This window comes from Rattus norvegicus, chromosome 1, assembly GCF_021556685.1.
Source record: "Rattus norvegicus strain SHRSP/BbbUtx chromosome 1, alternate assembly SHRSP_T2T, whole genome shotgun sequence".
In the NCBI taxonomy this organism is placed as follows: Eukaryota; Metazoa; Chordata; class Mammalia; order Rodentia; family Muridae; genus Rattus; species Rattus norvegicus.
In genome coordinates this window covers 121,437,213-121,455,427 of record NC_141534.1, presented here as the reverse complement: position 1 = coordinate 121,455,427, position 18,215 = coordinate 121,437,213, and the positions used below count along the sequence as shown (strand labels likewise).

Sequence of the window (18,215 nt, the reverse complement as noted above, 5' to 3'; positions counted from 1 at the left end):
AATGCTATCAAGGAGATGATTTCTGGAGCTCTTGGGACAGAGGAACGTGTTGTCAATGGGATACTTGCAAACACCAACTGATCTAGTCACAGGAATTTTGGTCACATTCTCAGTTTGATCACATGGCAATCACTGATTGCTAACGCTCAGGGATTCATGGCCAAAATACTTGTTGCTTTCCTCTGGGCAACAGATTCTCTTCAGCATTCACTTACCAGCTGTGGGAACTGATTGTTACCATGCAGAATGGAAATGGGGACGAATGAACATAGCCTAGCACATAAAATCTGAAATGCACAAGTCTCATGAAAATTTGATTAAAGTATACGTAACTGTTCGTGTATTGTCCTTCCAATATTACTCAGGTAAATTCACCTTTGCCTTGGTTTCTGACAATGTTTAGCAATTGAAAGATTTGATCGGTGTATATGATCAAGAGCATGTGTCATCCCCTTCATCAATGATTTGGTTTTGGGTACCTATTGACCTATTGATCGCTTAGGGAAGTAACTTTCCATGTGTTGGGAATGTCAGCATGGAAGTGGATGTTGCAAGAGGGATTCTGCTAAGTGGCATCATACATTAGACTTCTTAAACAGCCTCCTTAAAATTAACATGATTGTATGAACTGAAGGGATACAATTGCCCTCACATCTTGCTCTTTCCTTTTTAGAGAGGACAGTCTTCAAATTCAAGCTAGATCTACCCTTATTCCACACAAGAGCGCTGTGCCCTTGTACCCTCTGCACTTGCAAGTGAGGATTCAAATTCTGAGGCAGTGTTGGCAGCCCATGTAAGCCATGGTGCAGGTGAAATTACATTATTGACAGTTGTGTCCTGCCTGTGTCTGGGTCAATGATGACAACAGAAAGTCAAGAACAGAATGATGACATAAAAATCATGCTCAATAGGATTACGCTGAGGCCCAACCAGGGAGCCAGGGTTACAAGCACTACTTAGTCTCTTTGAGGACCACTTGCGGGACTCATCTGAGCTGCTCTGATGACCTTGTGCTCTTTTCCCTCTGTGGGAACCTGGACAATCTTAGTGCAACTGTGCTGGCAAACACTGCCTCCAACTAGCACCTAATCTCATGATCTGCTTGTGTGCAAGTCTGCAACACCAACCCTGTCATCATTGCCCTCTCTGCTCTGATGTCTTACAGTCACCTGGCATCACCCCTGAGGTCCAGTGGATCACTATTCCCAGGTGAGTGAAATGATCACGATTAATGGATTGAACTTCCTATAAGATATTCCTCAGTATTTTGACCAATAATTTCAGCCCATCAAAGGTTTCTTAATTAAAAATAATGCAATACCAGTCAGAAATGAATTTCACTTCTCAGTATGTTTTGTCCTTTTGAACTGCACTATTAAAAATGTAGAGAAATTCCTTTCTACCTGTAGTTCATACAGCCATAAAATTGAATTTCTTGAGAGAGATCCTAGATGATACTGTCTACACAAATGGAGGGATCTGGAATATGAATATACCTTTTGAATTTCGAGAAATTTCAGTCCACACACATGCTCACAAATCCAAGCTGGTGCACAGAGTTCGATTTCCAATGGCAAGGGGAACCCAGGAATAAGACTTTAGTTTAGAGATGTAGAAATTGGCCACAAAGTTTCTGCATCAAAAGACACTCCAAGAATTATTCCCCAAAAGAGAGCCTGTCGAAATTTTTCATGTAACTCTAGGGCACAGGGAACCTAGCCAGTAGGGGAGATTGAAGTTGGAGGTGTGGCTTTGGCTACCTATTCACTTCCATGAGACTTCACACTGCTTCATCCTTGATCATACTAAATTTTACTTCAGTATTCATCAGAAAACAAATGCTATCAAAAAGATGGTTTCTGGAGCTCTTGGGACAGAGGAACGTGATGTCAATGGGATACTTGCAAACACCAACTGATCTAGTCACAGGAATTTTGGTCACATTCTCAGTTTGATCACATGGCAATCACTGAGTGCTAACGCTCAGGGATTCATGGCCAAAATACTTGTAGCTTTCTTCTGGGCAACTGATTCTCTTCAGCATTCACTTACCAGCTGTGGGAACTGATTGTTACCATGCAGTATGGAAATGGGGTAGAATGAACACAGACTAGCACATAAAATTTGAAACGCACAAGTTTCTTGAAAATTTGATTAAAGTATATGTAACTGTTCATGTATTGTCCTTCCAATATTACTCAGGTAAATTCACATTTGTCTTGGTTTCTGACAATGTTTAGCAATTGAAAGATTTGATCGGTGTATATGATCAAGAGCATGTGTCATCCCCTTCATCAATGATTTGGTTTTGGGTACCTATTGACCTATTGATCGCTTAGGGAAGTAACTTTCCATGTGTTGGGAATGTCAGCATGGAAGTGGATGTTGCAAGAGTGATTCTGCTAAGTGGCATCATACATTAGACTTCTTAAACAGCCTCCTTCAAATTAATATGATTGTATGAACTGAAGGGATACAATTGCCCTCACATCTTGCTCTTTCCTTTTTAGAGAGGACAGTCTTCAAATTCAAGCTAGGTCTACCCTTATTCAACACAAGAGCGCTGTGCCCTTGTATCCTCTGCACTTGCAAGTGAGGATTCAAATTCTGAGGCAGTGTTGGCAGCCCAGGTAAGCCATGGTTCAGGTGAAATTACATTATTGACAGTTGTGTCCTGCCTGTGTCTGGGTCAATGATGACAACAGAAAGTCAAGAACAGAATGATGACATAAAAATCATGCTCAATAGGATTACGCTGAGGCCCAACCAGGGAGCCAGGGTGACAAGCACTACTTTGTCTCTTTGAGGACCACTTGCGGGACTCATCTGAGATGCTATGATGACCTTGTCCACTATACCATCTGCGGGAACCTGGACAATCTTAGTGCAAGTGTGCTGGCAAACACTGCCTGCCAACCAGCACCTAAACTCATAATCTGCTTGTGTGCAAGTCTGCAACACCAACCCTGTCATCATTACCCTCTCTGCTCTGATGTCTTGCAGTCACCTGGCATCACCCCAACGGTCCAGTGGATCAGTATTCCCAGGTGAGTGAAATGATCACGATTAATGGATTGAACTTCCCATAAGATATTCCTCAGTATTTTGACCAATAATTTCAGCCCATCAAAGGTTTCTTAATTAAAAATAATGCAATCCCAGTCAGAAATGAATTTCACTTCTCAGTATGTTTTGTCCCTTTGAACTGCACTATTAAAAATGTAGAGAAATTCCTTTCTACCTGTAGTTCATACAGCCATAAAATTGAATTTCTTGGAAGACATCCTAGATGATACTATCTACACAAATGGAGGGATCTGGAATATGAATATACCTTTTGAATTTGGAGAAATTTCAGTCCACACACAGGATCACAAATCCAAGCTGGTGCACACAGATCGATTTCCAATGGCAAGGGGAACCCAGGAATAAGACTTTAGTTTAGAGATGAAGAAATTGGCGATAAATTTTCTGCATCAAAAGACACTCCAAGAATTATTGCCCCGAACAGAGCTTCGCAAAATTTTTCACGTAACTCTCAGGCCACTGGGAACCTAGCCAGTAGGGTAGATTGAAGTTGTAATTGTGGCTTTGGCTACCAATTTTCTTCTATGTGTCATCACACTGCTTCATGCTTGATGTTACTAAAGTTTACATCAGTATTCATCAGAAAACAAATGCTATCAAGGAGATGGTTTCTCGAGCTCTTGAGACAGAGGAACGATATATCAATGGGATACTTGCAATCACCAACTGATCTAGTAACACGAATTTTGGTCACATTCTCAGTTTGTTCACATGGCAATCACTGAGTACTAACGCTCAGGGATTCATGGCCAAAATACTTGTTGCATTCCTCTGGGCAACAGATTCTCTTCAGCATTCACTTACCAGCTGTGGGAACTGATTGTTACCATGCAGTATGGAAATGGGGAGGAATGAACATAGCCTAGCACATAAAATCAGAAATGCACAAGTCTCATGAAAATTTGATTAAAGTATACGTAAGTGTTCGTGTATTGTCCTTCCAATATTACTCAGGTAAATTCAGCTTTGCCTTGGTTTCTGACAATGTTTAGCAATTGAAAGATTTGATTGGTGTATATGATCAAGAGAATGTTTGATCCCCTTCATTAATGATTTGGTTTTGGGTACCTATTGACCTATTGATCGCTTAGGGAAGTAACTTTCCATGTGTTGGGAATGTCAGCATGGAAGTGGATGTTGCAAGAGGGATTCTGCTAAGTGGCATCATACATTAGACTTCTTAAACAGCCTCCTTAAAATTAACAGGATTGTATGAACTGAAGGGATACAATTGCCCTCATATCTTGCTCTTTCCTTTTAAGAGAGGACAGTCTTCAAATTCAAGCTAGGTCTATCCTTATTCCACAGAAGAGCACTGGGCCATTGTACCCTCTGCTATTGCAAGTGAGGATTCAAATTCTGAGGCAGTGTTGGCAGCCCAGGTAAGCCATGGTGCAGGTGAAATTACATTATTGACAGTTTTGTCCTGCCTGTGTCTGGGTCAATGATGACAACAGAAAGTCAAGAACAGAATGATGACATAAAAATCATGCTCAATAGGATTACGCTGAGGCCCAACCAGGGAGCCAGGGTAACAAGCACTACTTTGTCTCTTTGAGGACTACTTGCGGGACTCATCTGAGCTGCTCTGATGAACTTGTGCACTATTCCCTCTGCGGGAACCTGGACAATATTAGTGCAACTGTGCTGGCAAACACTGCCTGCCAACTAGCACCTAATCTCATAATCTGCTTGTGTGCAAGTCTGCAACACCAACACTGTCATCATTACCCTCTCTGCTCTGATGTCTTGCAGTCACCTGGCATCACCCCAGCGGTCCAGTGGATCACTACTCCCAGGTGAGTGAAATGATCACGATTAATGGATTGAACTTCCTATAAGATATTCCTCAGTATTTTGACCAATAATTTCAGCCCATCAAAGGTTTCTTAATTAAAAATAATGCAATCCCAGTCAGAAATGTATTTCACTTCTAAGTATGTTTTGTTGCTTTGAACTGCACTATTAAATATGTAGAGAAATTCCTTTCTACCTGTAGTTCATACAGCCATAAAATTGAATTTCTTGGAAGAGATCCTAGATGATACTATCTACACAAATGGAGGGATCTGGAATATGAATATACCTTTTGAATTTGGAGAAATTTCAGTCCACACACAGGCTCACAAATCCAAGCTGGTGCACAGAGATCGATTTCCAATGGCAAGGGGAACCCAGGAATAAGTCTTTAGTTTAGAGATGAAGAAATTGGCGATAAATTTTCTGCATCAAAAGACACTCCAAGAATTATTGCCCCGAAGAGAGCTTCCCGAAATTTTTCACGTAACTCTCAGGCCACAGGGAACCTAGCCAGTAGGGTAGATTGAAGTTGAAGGTGTGGCTTTGGCTACCAATTCCCTTCTATGTGTCATCACACTGCTTCATTCTTGATCTTACTAAAGTTTACTTCAGTATTCATCAGAAAACAAATGCTATCAAAAAGATGGTTTCTGGAGCTCTTGGGACAGAGGAACGTGATGTCAATGGGATACTTGCAAACACCAACTGATCTAGTCACACGAATTTTGGTCACATTCTCAGTTTGATCACATGGCAATCACTGAGTGCTAACGCTCAGGGATTCATGGCCAAAATACTTGTTGCTTTCCTCTGGGCAACAGATTCTCTTCAGCATTCACTTACCAGCTGTGGGAACTGATTGTTACCATGCAGTATGGAAATGGGGAGGAATGAACATAGCCTAGCACATAAAATCTGAAATGCACAAGTCTCATGAAAATTTGATTAAAGTATACGTAACTGTTCGTGTATTGTCCTTCCAATATTACTCAGGTAAATTCACCTTTGCCTTGGTTTCTGACAATGTTTAGCAATTGAAAGATTTGATCGGTGTATATGATCAAGAGCATGTGTCATCCCCTTCGTCAATGATTTGGTTTTGGGTACCTATTGACCTTAATGATCTCTTAGGGAAGTAACTTTCCATGTGGTGGGAATGTCAGCATGGAAGTGAAAGTTGCAAGAGTGATTCTGCTAAGTGGCATCATACATTAGACTTCTTAAACAGTCTCCTTAAAATTAACATGATTGTATGAACTGAAGTGATACAGTTGCCCACACATCTTGCTCTATCCTTTTTAGAGAAGACAGTCTTCAAATTCAAGCTAGGTCTACCCCTATTCCTCTCAAGAGCGCTGTGCCCTTGTGTCCTCTGCACTTGCATGTGAGGATTCAAATTCTGAGGCAGTGTTGGCAGCCCAGGTAAGCCATGGTCCAGGTGAAATTGCATTATTGACAGTTGTGTCCTGCCTGTGTCTGGGTCAATGATGACAACTGAAAGTCAAGAACAGAATGATGACATAAAAATCATGCACAATAGGATTACCCTGAGGCCCAACCAGGGAGCCAGGGTTACAAGCACTACTTAGTCTCTTTGAGGACCACTTGCGGGACTCATCTGAGCTGCTCTGATGCCCTTGTGCTCTTTTCCCTCTGTGGGAATCTGGACAATCTTAGTGCAACTGTGCTGGCAAACACTGCCTGCCAACTAGCACCTACTCTCATAATCTGCTTGTGTGCAAGTCTGCAACACCAACCCCGTCATCATTACCCTCTCTGCTCTGATGTCTTGCAGTCACCTGGCATCACCCCTGCGGTCCAGTGGATCACTATTCCCAGGTGAGTGAAATGATCACGATTAATGGATTGAACTTCCTATAAGATATTCCTCAGTATTTTGACCAATAATTTCAGCCCATCAAAGGTTTCTTAATTAAAAATAATGCAATCCCAGTCAGAAATGAATTTCACTTCTCAGTATGTTTTGTCGCTTTGAACTGCACTATTAAAAATGTAGAGAAATTCCTTTCTACCTGTAGTTCATACAGCCATAAAATTGAATTTCTTGGAAAAGATCCTAGATGATACTATCTAAACAAATGGAGGGATCTGGATTATGAATATACCTTTTGAATTTGGAGAAATTTCAGTCCACACACAGGATCACAAATCCAAGCTGGTGCACAGAGATGGATTTCCAATGGCAAGGGGATCCCAGGAATAAGACTTTAGTTTAGAGATGAAGAAATTGGCGATAAATTTTCTTCATCAAAAGACACTCCAAGAATTATTGCCCCAAAGAGAGCTTCGCGAAATTTTTCACGTAACTCTCAGGCCACAGGGAACCTAGCCAGTAGGGTAGATTGAAGTTGAAGGTGTGGCTTTGGCTACCAATTCCCTTCTATGTGTCATCACACTGCTTCATTCTTGATCTTACTAAATTTTACTTCAGTATTCATCAAAAACAAATGCTATCAAGGAGATGGTTTCTGGAGTTCTTGGGACAGAGGAACGTGATGTCAATGGGATACTTGCAAACACCAACTGATCTAGTCACATTAATTTTGGTCACATTCTCATTTTGATCACATGGCAATCACTGAGTGCTAACACTCAGGGATTCATGGCCAAAATACTTGTGGCTTTCTTCTGGGCATCTGATTCTCTTCAGCATTCACTTACCAGCTTGGGGACTGATTGTTCCCACGCAGTATGGAAATGGGGAGTAATGAACACAGCCTAGCACATAAAATTTGAAACGCACAAGTCTCTTGAAAATTTGATTAAAGTATATGTAACTGTTTGTGTATTGTCCTCCCCATATTACTCAGGGAACTTCACCTTTATCTTGGTGTCTGACAATGTTTAGCAATTGAAAGATTTGCTCAGTGTAAATGATCAAGAGCATGTGTGATCCCCTTCCTCAATGGTTTATTTTTGGGTACCTATTGACCTTAATGATCTCTTAGGGTAGTAACGTTCCATGTGTTGGGAATGTCAGCATGGAAGTGGAAGTTGCAAGAGTGATTCTACTCAGTGGCATCATACATTAGACTTCTTAAACAGTCTCCTTAAAATTAACATGATTGTATGAACTGAAGGGATACAATTGCCCTCACATCTTACTCTTTCCTTTTTAGAGAGGATAGTCTTCAAGTTCAAGCTACGTCTCCCCTTATTCCACACAAGAGCGCTGTGCCCTTTTATCCTCTGCACTTGCAAGTGAGGATTCAAATTCTGAGGCACGGTTGGCAGCCCAGGTAAGCCATGGTGCAGGTGAAATTACATTATTGACAGTTGTGTCCTGCCTGTGTCTAGGTCAATGATGACAACAGAAAGTCAAGAACAGAATGATGACATAAAAATCATGCTCAATAGGATTACGCTGAGGCCCAACCAGGGAGCCAGGGTTACAAGCACTACTTAGTCTCTTTGAGGACCACTTGCGGGACTCATCTGAGCTGCTCTGATGACCTTGTGCTCTTTTCCCTCTGTGGGAACCTGGACAATCTTAGTGCAACTGTGCTGGCAAACACTGCCTGCCAATTAGCACCTAGTCTCGTAATCTGCTTGTGTGCAAGTCTGCAACACCAACCCCGTCATCATTACCCTCTCTGCTCTGATGTCTTGCAGTCACCTGGCATCAACCCTGCGGTCCAGAGGATCACTATTCCCAGGTAAGTGAAATGATCACGATTAATGGATTGAACTTCCTATAAGATATTCCTCAGTATTTTTCTAATAATTTCAGCCCATCAAGGTTTCTTAATTAAAAATAATGCAATCACAGTCAGAAATGAATTTCACTTCTCAGTATGTTTTGTCCATTTGAACTGCACTATTAAAAATGTAGAGAAATTCCTTTCTACCTGTAGTTCATACAGCCATAAAATTGAGTATCTTGGAAGAGATCCTAGATGATACTATCTACACAAATGGAGGGATCTGGAATATGAATATACCTTTTGAATTTGGAGAAATTTCAGTCCACACACAGGCTCACAAATCCAAGCTGGTGCACAGAGATGGATGTCCAATGGCAAGGAGAACCCAGGAATAAGACTTTAGTTTAGAGATGAAGAAATTGGCGAAAAATTTTCTGCATCAAAAGACACTCCAAGAATTATTGCCCCAAAGAGAGCTTCGCGAAATTTTTCACGAAACTCTCAGGCCACAGGGAACCTAGCCAGTATGGTAGATTGAAGTTGAAGGTGTGGCTTTGGCTACCAATTCCCTTCTAAGTGTCATCACACAGCTTCATTCTTGATCTTACTAAAATTTACTTCAGTATTCATCAGAAAACAAATGCTATCAAGGAGATGGTTTCTGGAGCTCTTGGGACAGAGGAACGTGATGTCAATGGGATACTTGCAAACACCAACTGATCTAGTCACACGAATTTTGGTCACATTCTCAGTTTGATCACATGGCAATCACTGAGTGCTAACGCTCAGGGATTCATGGCCAAAATACTTGTTGCTTTCCTCTGGGCAACAGATTCTCTTCAGCATTCACTTACCAGCTGTGGGAACTGATTGTTACCATGCAGTATGGAAATGGGGAGGAATGAACATAGCCTAGCACATAAAATCTGAAATGCACAAGTCTCATGAAAATTTGATTAAAGTATACGTAACTGTTCGTGTATTGTCCTTCCAATATTACTCAGGTAAATTCACCTTTGCCTTGGTTTCTGACAATGTTTAGCAATTGAAAGATTTGATCGGTGTATATGATCAAGAGCATGTGTCATCCCCTTCGTCAATGATTTGGTTTTGGGTACCTATTGACCTTAATGATCTCTTAGGGAAGTAACTTTCCATGTGGTGGGAATGTCAGCATGGAAGTGGATGTTGCAAGAGGGATTCTGCTAAGTGGCATCATACATTAGACTTCTTAAACAGTCTCCTTAAAATTAACATGATTGTATGAACTGAAGTGATACAGTTGCCCACACATCTTGCTCTATCCTTTTTAGAGAAGACAGTCTTCAAATTCAAGCTAGGTCTACCCCTATTCCTCTCAAGAGCGCTGTGCCCTTGTGTCCTCTGCACTTGCATGTGAGGATTCAAATTCTGAGGCAGTGTTGGCAGCCCAGGTAAGCCATGGTCCAGGTGAAATTGCATTATTGACAGTTGTGTCCTGCCTGTGTCTGGGTCAATGATGACAACTGAAAGTCAAGAACAGAATGATGACATAAAAATCATGCACAATAGGATTACCCTGAGGCCCAACCAGGGAGCCAGGGTTACAAGCACTACTTAGTCTCTTTGAGGACCACTTGCGGGACTCATCTGAGCTGCTCTGATGCCCTTGTGCTCTTTTCCCTCTGTGGGAATCTGGACAATCTTAGTGCAACTGTGCTGGCAAACACTGCCTGCCAACTAGCACCTACTCTCATAATCTGCTTGTGTGCAAGTCTGCAACACCAACCCCGTCATCATTACCCTCTCTGCTCTGATGTCTTGCAGTCACCTGGCATCACCCCTGCGGTCCAGTGGATCAGTATTCCCAGGTGAGTGAAATGATCACGATTAATGGATTGAACTTCCTATAAGATATTCCTCAGTATTTTGACCAATAATTTCAGCCCATCAAAGGTTTCTTAATTAAAAATAATGCAATCCCAGTCAGAAATGAATTTCACTTCTCAGTATGTTTTGTCGCTTTGAACTGCACTATTAAAAATGTAGAGAAATTCCTTTCTACCTGTAGTTCATACAGCCATAAAATTGAATTTCTTGGAAAAGATCCTAGATGATACTATCTAAACAAATGGAGGGATCTGGATTATGAATATACCTTTTGAATTTGGAGAAATTTCAGTCCACACACAGGATCACAAATCCAAGCTGGTGCACAGAGATGGATTTCCAATGGCAAGGGGATCCCAGGAATAAGACTTTAGTTTAGAGATGAAGAAATTGGCGATAAATTTTCTTCATCAAAAGACACTCCAAGAATTATTGCCCCAAAGAGAGCTTCGCGAAATTTTTCACGTAACTCTCAGGCCACAGGGAACCTAGCCAGTAGGGTAGATTGAAGTTGAAGGTGTGGCTTTGGCTACCAATTCCCTTCTATGTGTCATCACACTGCTTCATTCTTGATCTTACTAAATTTTACTTCAGTATTCATCAAAAACAAATGCTATCAAGGAGATGGTTTCTGGAGTTCTTGGGACAGAGGAACGTGATGTCAATGGGATACTTGCAAACACCAACTGATCTAGTCACATTAATTTTGGTCACATTCTCATTTTGATCACATGGCAATCACTGAGTGCTAACACTCAGGGATTCATGGCCAAAATACTTGTGGCTTTCTTCTGGGCATCTGATTCTCTTCAGCATTCACTTACCAGCTTGGGGACTGATTGTTCCCACGCAGTATGGAAATGGGGAGTAATGAACACAGCCTAGCACATAAAATTTGAAACGCACAAGTCTCTTGAAAATTTGATTAAAGTATATGTAACTGTTTGTGTATTGTCCTCCCCATATTACTCAGGGAACTTCACCTTTATCTTGGTGTCTGACAATGTTTAGCAATTGAAAGATTTGCTCAGTGTAAATGATCAAGAGCATGTGTGATCCCCTTCCTCAATGGTTTATTTTTGGGTACCTATTGACCTTAATGATCTCTTAGGGTAGTAACGTTCCATGTGTTGGGAATGTCAGCATGGAAGTGGAAGTTGCAAGAGTGATTCTACTCAGTGGCATCATACATTAGACTTCTTAAACAGTCTCCTTAAAATTAACATGATTGTATGAACTGAAGGGATACAATTGCCCTCACATCTTACTCTTTCCTTTTTAGAGAGGATAGTCTTCAAGTTCAAGCTACGTCTCCCCTTATTCCACACAAGAGCGCTGTGCCCTTTTATCCTCTGCACTTGCAAGTGAGGATTCAAATTCTGAGGCACGGTTGGCAGCCCAGGTAAGCCATGGTGCAGGTGAAATTACATTATTGACAGTTGTGTCCTGCCTGTGTCTAGGTCAATGATGACAACAGAAAGTCAAGAACAGAATGATGACATAAAAATCATGCTCAATAGGATTACGCTGAGGCCCAACCAGGGAGCCAGGGTTACAAGCACTACTTAGTCTCTTTGAGGACCACTTGCGGGACTCATCTGAGCTTCTCTGATGACCTTGTGCTCTTTTCCCTCTGTGGGAACCTGGACAATCTTAGTGCAACTGTGCTGGCAAACACTGCCTGCCAATTAGCACCTAGTCTCGTAATCTGCTTGTGTGCAAGTCTGCAACACCAACCCCGTCATCATTACCCTCTCTGCTCTGATGTCTTGCAGTCACCTGGCATCAACCCTGCGGTCCAGAGAATCACTATTCCCAGGTAAGTGAAATGATCACGATTAATGGATTGAACTTCCTATAAGATATTCCTCAGTATTTTTCTAATAATTTCAGCCCATCAAGGTTTCTTAATTAAAAATAATGCAATCCCAGTCAGAAATGAATTTCACTTCTCAGTATGTTTTGTCCATTTGAACTGCACTATTAAAAATGTAGAGAAATTCCTTTCTACCTGTAGTTCATACAGCCATAAAATTGAGTATCTTGGAAGAGATCCTAGATGATACTATCTACACAAATGGAGGGATCTGGAATATGAATATACCTTTTGAATTTGGAGAAATTTCAGTCCACACACAGGCTCACATATCCAAGCTGGTGCACAGAGATGGATGTCCAATGGCAAGGAGAACCCAGGAATAAGACTTTAGTTTAGAGATGAAGAAATTGGCGAAAAATTTTCTGCATCAAAAGACACTCCAAGAATTATTGCCCCAAAGAGAGCTTCGCGAAATTTTTCACGAAACTCTCAGGCCACAGGGAACCTAGCCAGTATGGTAGATTGAAGTTGAAGGTGTGGCTTTGGCTACCAATTCCCTTCTAAGTGTCATCACACAGCTTCATTCTTGATCTTACTAAAATTTACTTCAGTATTCATCAGAAAACAAATGCTATCAAGGAGATGGTTTCTGGAGCTCTTGGGACAGAGGAACGTGATGTCAATGGGATACTTGCAAACACCAACTGATCTAGTCACACGAATTTTGGTCACATACTGAGTTTCATCACATGGCAATCACTGAGTGCTAACGCTCAGGGGAACATGGCCAAAATACTTGGTGCTTTCTTCTGGGCAACAGATTCTCTTCAGCATTCACTTACCAGCTGTGGGAACTGATTGTTACCATGCAGAATGGAAATGGGGACGAATGAACATAGCCTAGCACATAAAATCTGAAATGCACAAGTCTCATGAAAATTTGATTAAAGTATACGTAACTGTTCGTGTATTGTCCTTCCAATATTACTCAGGTAAATTCACCTTTGCCTTGGTTTCTGACAATGTTTAGCAATTGAAAGATTTGATCGGTGTATATGACAAAGAGCATGTGTCATCCCCTTCATCAATGATTTGGTTTTGGGTACCTATTGACCTATTGATCGCTTATGGAAGTAACTTTCCATGTGTTGGGAATGTCAGCATGGAAGTGGATGTTACAAGAGTGATTCTGCTAAGTGGCATCATACATTAGACTTCTTAAACAGCCTCCTTAAAATTAACAGGATTGTATGAACTGAAGGGATACAATTGCCCTCACATCTTGCTCTTTCCTTGTTAGAGAGGACAGTCTTCCAATTCAAGCTAGGTCTACCCTTATTCCAAACAAGAGCGCTGTGCCCTTGTACCCTCTGCACTTGCAAGTGAGGATTCAAATTCTGAAGCAGTGTTGGCAGCCCAGGTAAGCCATGGTGCAGGTGAAATTACATTATTGACAGTTTTGTCCTGCTTGTGTCTGGGTCCATGATGACAACAGAAAGTCAAGAACAGAATGATGACATAAAAATCATGCTCAATAGGATTACGCTGAGGCCCAACCAGGGAGCCAGGGTTACAAGCACTACTTAGTCTCTTTGAGGACCACTTGCGGGACTCATCTGAGCTGCTCTGATGACCTTGTGCTCTTTTCCCTCTGTGGGAACCTGGACAATCTTAGTGCAACTGTGCTGGCAAACACTGCCTGCCAACTAGCACCTAATCTCATAATCTGCTTGTGTGCAAGTCTGCAACAGCAACCCTGTCATCATTACCCTCTCTGCTCTGATGTCTTGCAGTCACCTGGCATCACCCCTGCGGTCCAGTGCATCACTATTCCCAGGTGAGTGAAATGATCACGATTAATGGATTGAACTTCCTATAAGATATTCCTCAGTATTTTTACCAATAATTTCAGCCCATCAAAGGTTTCTTAATTAAAAATAATGCAATCCCAGTCAGTAATGAATTTCACTTCTCAGTATGTTTTGTCCCTTGGAACTGCACTATTAAAAATGTAGAGAAATTCCTTTCTACCTGTAGTTCATACAGCCATAAAATTGAATATCTTGGAAGAGATCCTAGATGATACTATCTACACAAATGGAGGGATCTGGAATATGAATATACCTTTTGAATTTGGAGAAATTTCAGTCCACACACAGGCTCACAAATCAAAGCTGGTGCACAGAGATGGATTTCCAATGGCAAGGGGAACCCAGGAATAAGACTTTAGTTTAGAGATGAAGAAATTGGCGATAAATTTTCTGCATCAAAAGACACTCCAAGAATTATTGCCCCAAAGGGAGCTTCGCGAAATTTTTCACGAAACTCTCAGACCACAGGGAACCTAGCCAGTAGGGTAGATTGAAGTTGAAGGTGTGGCTTTGGCTACCAATTCCCTTCTATGTGTCATCACACAGCTTCATTCTTGATCTTACTAAAATTTACTTCAGTATTCATCAGAAAACAAATGCTATCAAGGACATGGTTTCTGGAGCTCTTGGGACAGAGGAACGTGATGTCAATGGGATACTTGCAAACACCAACTGATCTAGTCACACGAATTTTGGTCACATTCTGAGTTTCATCACATGGCAATCACTGAGTGCTAAGGCTCAGGGATTCATGGCCAAAATACTTGTTGCTTTCTTCTGGGCAACAGATTCTCTTCAGCATTCACTTACCAGCTGTGGGAACTGATTGTTACCATGCAGTATGGAAATGGGGAGGAATGAACATAGCCTAGCACATAAAATCTGAAATGCACAAGTCTCATGAAAATTTGATTAAAGTATACATAACTGTTCGTGTATTGTCCTTCCAATATTACTCAGGTAAATTCTCCTTTGCCTTGGTTTCTGACAATGTTTAGCAATTGAAAGATTTGATCGGTGTATATGACAAACTGCATGTGTCATCCCCTTCATCAATGATTTGGTTTTGGGTACCTATTGACCTTAATGTTATCTTAGGGAAGTAACTTTCCATGTGTTGAGAATATCAGCATGGAAATGGACGTTGCAAGAGTGATTCTGCTAAGTGGCATCATACATTAGACTTCTTAAACAATCTCCTTAAAATTTACATGATTGTATGAACTGAAGTGATACAATTGCCCTCACATCTTCCTCTTTCCTTTTTAGAGAGGACAGTCTTCAAATTCAAGCTATGTCTCCCTTATTCCACACAAGAGCGCTGTGCCCTTGTACCCTCTGCACTTGCAAGTGAGGATTCAAATTCTGAGGCAGTGTTGGGACCCAGGGAAGACATGGTGCAGGTGAAATTACATTATTGACAGTTGTGTCCTGCCTGTGTCTGGGTCAATGATGACAACCGAATTCAAGAACAGAATGATGACATAAAAATCATGCTCAATAGGATTATGCTGAGGCCCAACCAGGGAGCCAGGTTTACAAGCACTACATTGTCTCTTTGAGGACCACTTGCGGGACTCATCTGAGCTGCTCTGATGACCTTGTGCTCTTTTCCCTCTGTGGGAACCTGGACAATCTTAGTGCAACTGTGCTGGCAAACACTGCCTGCCAAATAGCACCTACTCTCATAATCTGCTTGTGTGCAAGTCTGCAACACCAACCCCGTCATCATTACCCTCTCTGCTCTGATGTCTTGCAGTCACCAGGCATCACCCCACTGGCCCAGTGGATCAGTATTCCCAGGTGAGTTAAATGATCACGATTAATGGATTGAACTTCCTATAAGATATTCCTCAGTATTTTGACCAATAATTTCAGCCCATCAAAGGTTTCTTAATTAAAAATAATGCAATCCCAGTCAGAAATGAATTTCACTTCTCAGTATGTTTTGTCCCTTGGAACTGCACTATTAAAAATGTAGAGAAATTCCTTTCTACCTGCAGTTCATACAGCCATAAAATTGAATTTCTTGGAAGAGATCCTAGATGATACTATCTACACAAATGGAGGGATCTGGAATATGAATATACCTTTTGAATTTGGAGAAATTTCAGTCCACACACAGGATCACAAATCCAAGCTGGTGCACAGAGATCGATTTCCAATGGCAAGGGGAACCCAGGAATAAGACTTTAGTTTAGAGATGAAGAAATTGGCGAAAAATTTTCTGCATCAAAAGACACTCCAAGAATTATTGCCCCAAAGGGAGCTTCGCGAAATTTTTCACGAAACTCTCAGGCCACAGGGAACCTAGCCAGTAGGGTAGATTGAAGTTGAAGGTGTGGCTTTGGCTACCAATTTTCTTCTATGTGTCATCACACTGCTTCATTCTTGATGTTACTAAAGTTTACATCAGTATTCATCAGAAAACAAATGCTATCAAGGAGATGGTTTCTCGATCTCTTGAGACAGAGGAACGATATATCAATGGGATACTTGCAATCACCAACTCATCTAGTCACACGAATTTTGGTCACATTCTCAGTTTGTTCACATGGCAATCACTGAGTACTAACGCTCAGGGATTCATGGCCAAAATACTTGTTGCATTCCTCTGGGCAACAGATTCTCTTCAGCATTCACTTACCAGCTGTGGGAACTGATTTTTACCATGCAGTGTGGAAATGGGGAGGAATGAACATAGCCTAGCACATAAAATCTGAAATGCACAAGTCTCATGAAAATTTGATTAAAGTATACGTAAGTGTTCGTGTATTGTCCTTCCAATATTACTCAGGTAAATTCACCTTTGCCTTGGTTTCTGACAATGTTTAGCAATTGAAAGATTTGATCGGTGTATATGATCAAGAGCATGTTTGATCCCCTTCATTAATGATTTGGTTTTGAGTACCTATTGACCTATTGATCGCTTAGGGTAGTAACGTTCCATGTGTTGGGAATGTCAGCATGGAAGTGGAAGTTGCAAGAGTGATTCTACTCAGTGGCATCATACATTAGACTTCTTAAACAGCCTCCTTAAAATTAACAGGATTGTATGAACTGAAGGGATACAATTGCCCTCACATCTTACTCTTTCCTTTTTAGAGAGGACAGTCTTCAAGTTCAAGCTACGTCTCCCCTTATTCCACACAAGAGCGCTGTGCCCTTTTATCCTCTGCACTTGCAAGTGAGGATTCATAATCTGAGGCAGTGTTGGCAGCCCAGGTAAGCCATGGTGCAGGTGAAATTACATTATTGACAGTTGTGTCCTGCCTGTGTCTAGGTCAATGATGACAACAGAAAGTCAAGAACAGAATGATGACATAAAAATCATGCTCAATAGGATTACGCTGAGGCCCAACCAGGGTGCCAGGTTTACAAGCACTACTTAGTCTCTTTGAGGACCACTTGCGGCACTCATCTGAGCTGCTCTGATGCCCTTGTGCTCTTTCCCCTCTGTGGGAACCTGGACAATCTTAGTGCAAGTGTGCTGGCAAACACTGCCTGCCAACTAGCACCTAGTCTCATAATCTGCTTGTGTGCAAGTCTGCAACACCTACCCCGTCATCATTGCCCTCTCTGCTCTGATGTCTTGCAATCCCCTGGCATCACCCCTGAGGTCCAGTGGATCACTATTCCCAGGTGAGTGAAATGATCACGATTAATGGATTGAATTTCCTTTAAGGTATTCTTCAGTATTTTGAATGTCATGCGCCCAATGTCCCACCAGCAAGAACGACGCGTTGCAACAGGATTCTTCTGCGAGGAAGCCTTTACTGTGTTACAGCTCTTCTTAGTGTTGCAGCTCTTCTTAGTGTTAAACCTCTTCTCAGTGTTACAGCTCTTCTCAGTGTTACAGCTCTTCTGAACAGGGACCCCGAGGAGCAAAGTCGCTCGGCTTATAAAGACAACGGTATGCTAATTATCTCTCAGGGATTGGTGGGGCTTGGATCACCCCACTACTTGTTCTCCAGGGATTGGCGGAGAATGAATCGTCTCATTAGCATATTAACGGTCAACTAACACCTGGTGCATAAACCGCACATGTGCAGTACCGCTGTTCACCACTAGAGGGAGCCCTAGCAAGGGGACAAGCCTGCACAT

The 18,215-nt window shown here is 41.6% G+C and overlaps 2 protein-coding genes, 1 long non-coding RNA gene and 10 other non-coding genes across 13 annotated transcripts; all 13 read left to right on the top strand.

Moving 5' to 3' along the window:
- Positions 1-849: 849 nt before the first annotated feature.
- Positions 850-927, top strand: LOC148007377 (small nucleolar RNA SNORD115). The gene has a single exon (XR_015656227.1). It is a non-coding gene; the product is annotated as a small nucleolar RNA SNORD115 (small nucleolar RNA).
- A 1,581-nt stretch (positions 928-2,508) lies between these two features.
- LOC148007374 (uncharacterized) lies at positions 2,509-6,703 on the top strand. The gene is made up of 3 exons (XR_015646406.1): positions 2,509-3,047; positions 4,843-4,886; positions 6,190-6,703. It is a non-coding gene; the product is annotated as an uncharacterized LOC148007374 (long non-coding RNA).
- Positions 2,687-2,764, top strand: LOC148007376 (small nucleolar RNA SNORD115). The gene has a single exon (XR_015656226.1). It is a non-coding gene; the product is annotated as a small nucleolar RNA SNORD115 (small nucleolar RNA).
- On the top strand, positions 4,526-4,603 carry LOC148007375 (small nucleolar RNA SNORD115). Its single transcript, XR_015656225.1, has one exon. It is a non-coding gene; the product is annotated as a small nucleolar RNA SNORD115 (small nucleolar RNA).
- LOC120100274 (small nucleolar RNA SNORD115) lies at positions 6,366-6,443 on the top strand. The gene has a single exon (XR_015656608.1). It is a non-coding gene; the product is annotated as a small nucleolar RNA SNORD115 (small nucleolar RNA).
- Positions 6,704-7,126: 423 nt separating the features above from the next.
- Positions 7,127-10,061, top strand: LOC148007373 (uncharacterized). The gene is made up of 4 exons (XM_087603587.1): positions 7,127-7,210; positions 8,037-8,147; positions 8,521-8,564; positions 9,866-10,061. Exons 1-4 carry the CDS (start codon positions 7,127-7,129, stop codon positions 9,987-9,989), a joined length of 363 nt encoding a protein of 120 aa, XP_087459713.1. The 3' UTR covers positions 9,990-10,061.
- Positions 8,204-8,281, top strand: LOC120100241 (small nucleolar RNA SNORD115). Its single transcript, XR_015656530.1, has one exon. It is a non-coding gene; the product is annotated as a small nucleolar RNA SNORD115 (small nucleolar RNA).
- Positions 9,993-18,024, top strand: LOC148007371 (uncharacterized). The gene is made up of 9 exons (XM_087603582.1): positions 9,993-10,001; positions 10,104-10,402; positions 11,704-11,823; positions 12,197-12,240; positions 13,541-13,660; positions 14,034-14,077; positions 15,381-15,914; positions 17,217-17,336; positions 17,797-18,024. The coding sequence occupies exons 1-5, from the start codon at positions 9,993-9,995 to the stop codon at positions 13,624-13,626; spliced, it is 558 nt and encodes a 185-aa protein (XP_087459708.1). The 3' UTR covers positions 13,627-13,660; positions 14,034-14,077; positions 15,381-15,914; positions 17,217-17,336; positions 17,797-18,024.
- Positions 10,042-10,119, top strand: LOC120100285 (small nucleolar RNA SNORD115). The gene has a single exon (XR_015656607.1). It is a non-coding gene; the product is annotated as a small nucleolar RNA SNORD115 (small nucleolar RNA).
- LOC120100263 (small nucleolar RNA SNORD115) lies at positions 11,880-11,957 on the top strand. The gene has a single exon (XR_015656529.1). It is a non-coding gene; the product is annotated as a small nucleolar RNA SNORD115 (small nucleolar RNA).
- On the top strand, positions 13,717-13,794 carry LOC120100246 (small nucleolar RNA SNORD115). The gene has a single exon (XR_015656516.1). It is a non-coding gene; the product is annotated as a small nucleolar RNA SNORD115 (small nucleolar RNA).
- On the top strand, positions 15,555-15,631 carry LOC120100244 (small nucleolar RNA SNORD115). The gene has a single exon (XR_015656508.1). It is a non-coding gene; the product is annotated as a small nucleolar RNA SNORD115 (small nucleolar RNA).
- On the top strand, positions 17,393-17,470 carry LOC148007372 (small nucleolar RNA SNORD115). Its single transcript, XR_015656528.1, has one exon. It is a non-coding gene; the product is annotated as a small nucleolar RNA SNORD115 (small nucleolar RNA).
- Positions 18,025-18,215: the final 191 nt, after the last annotated feature.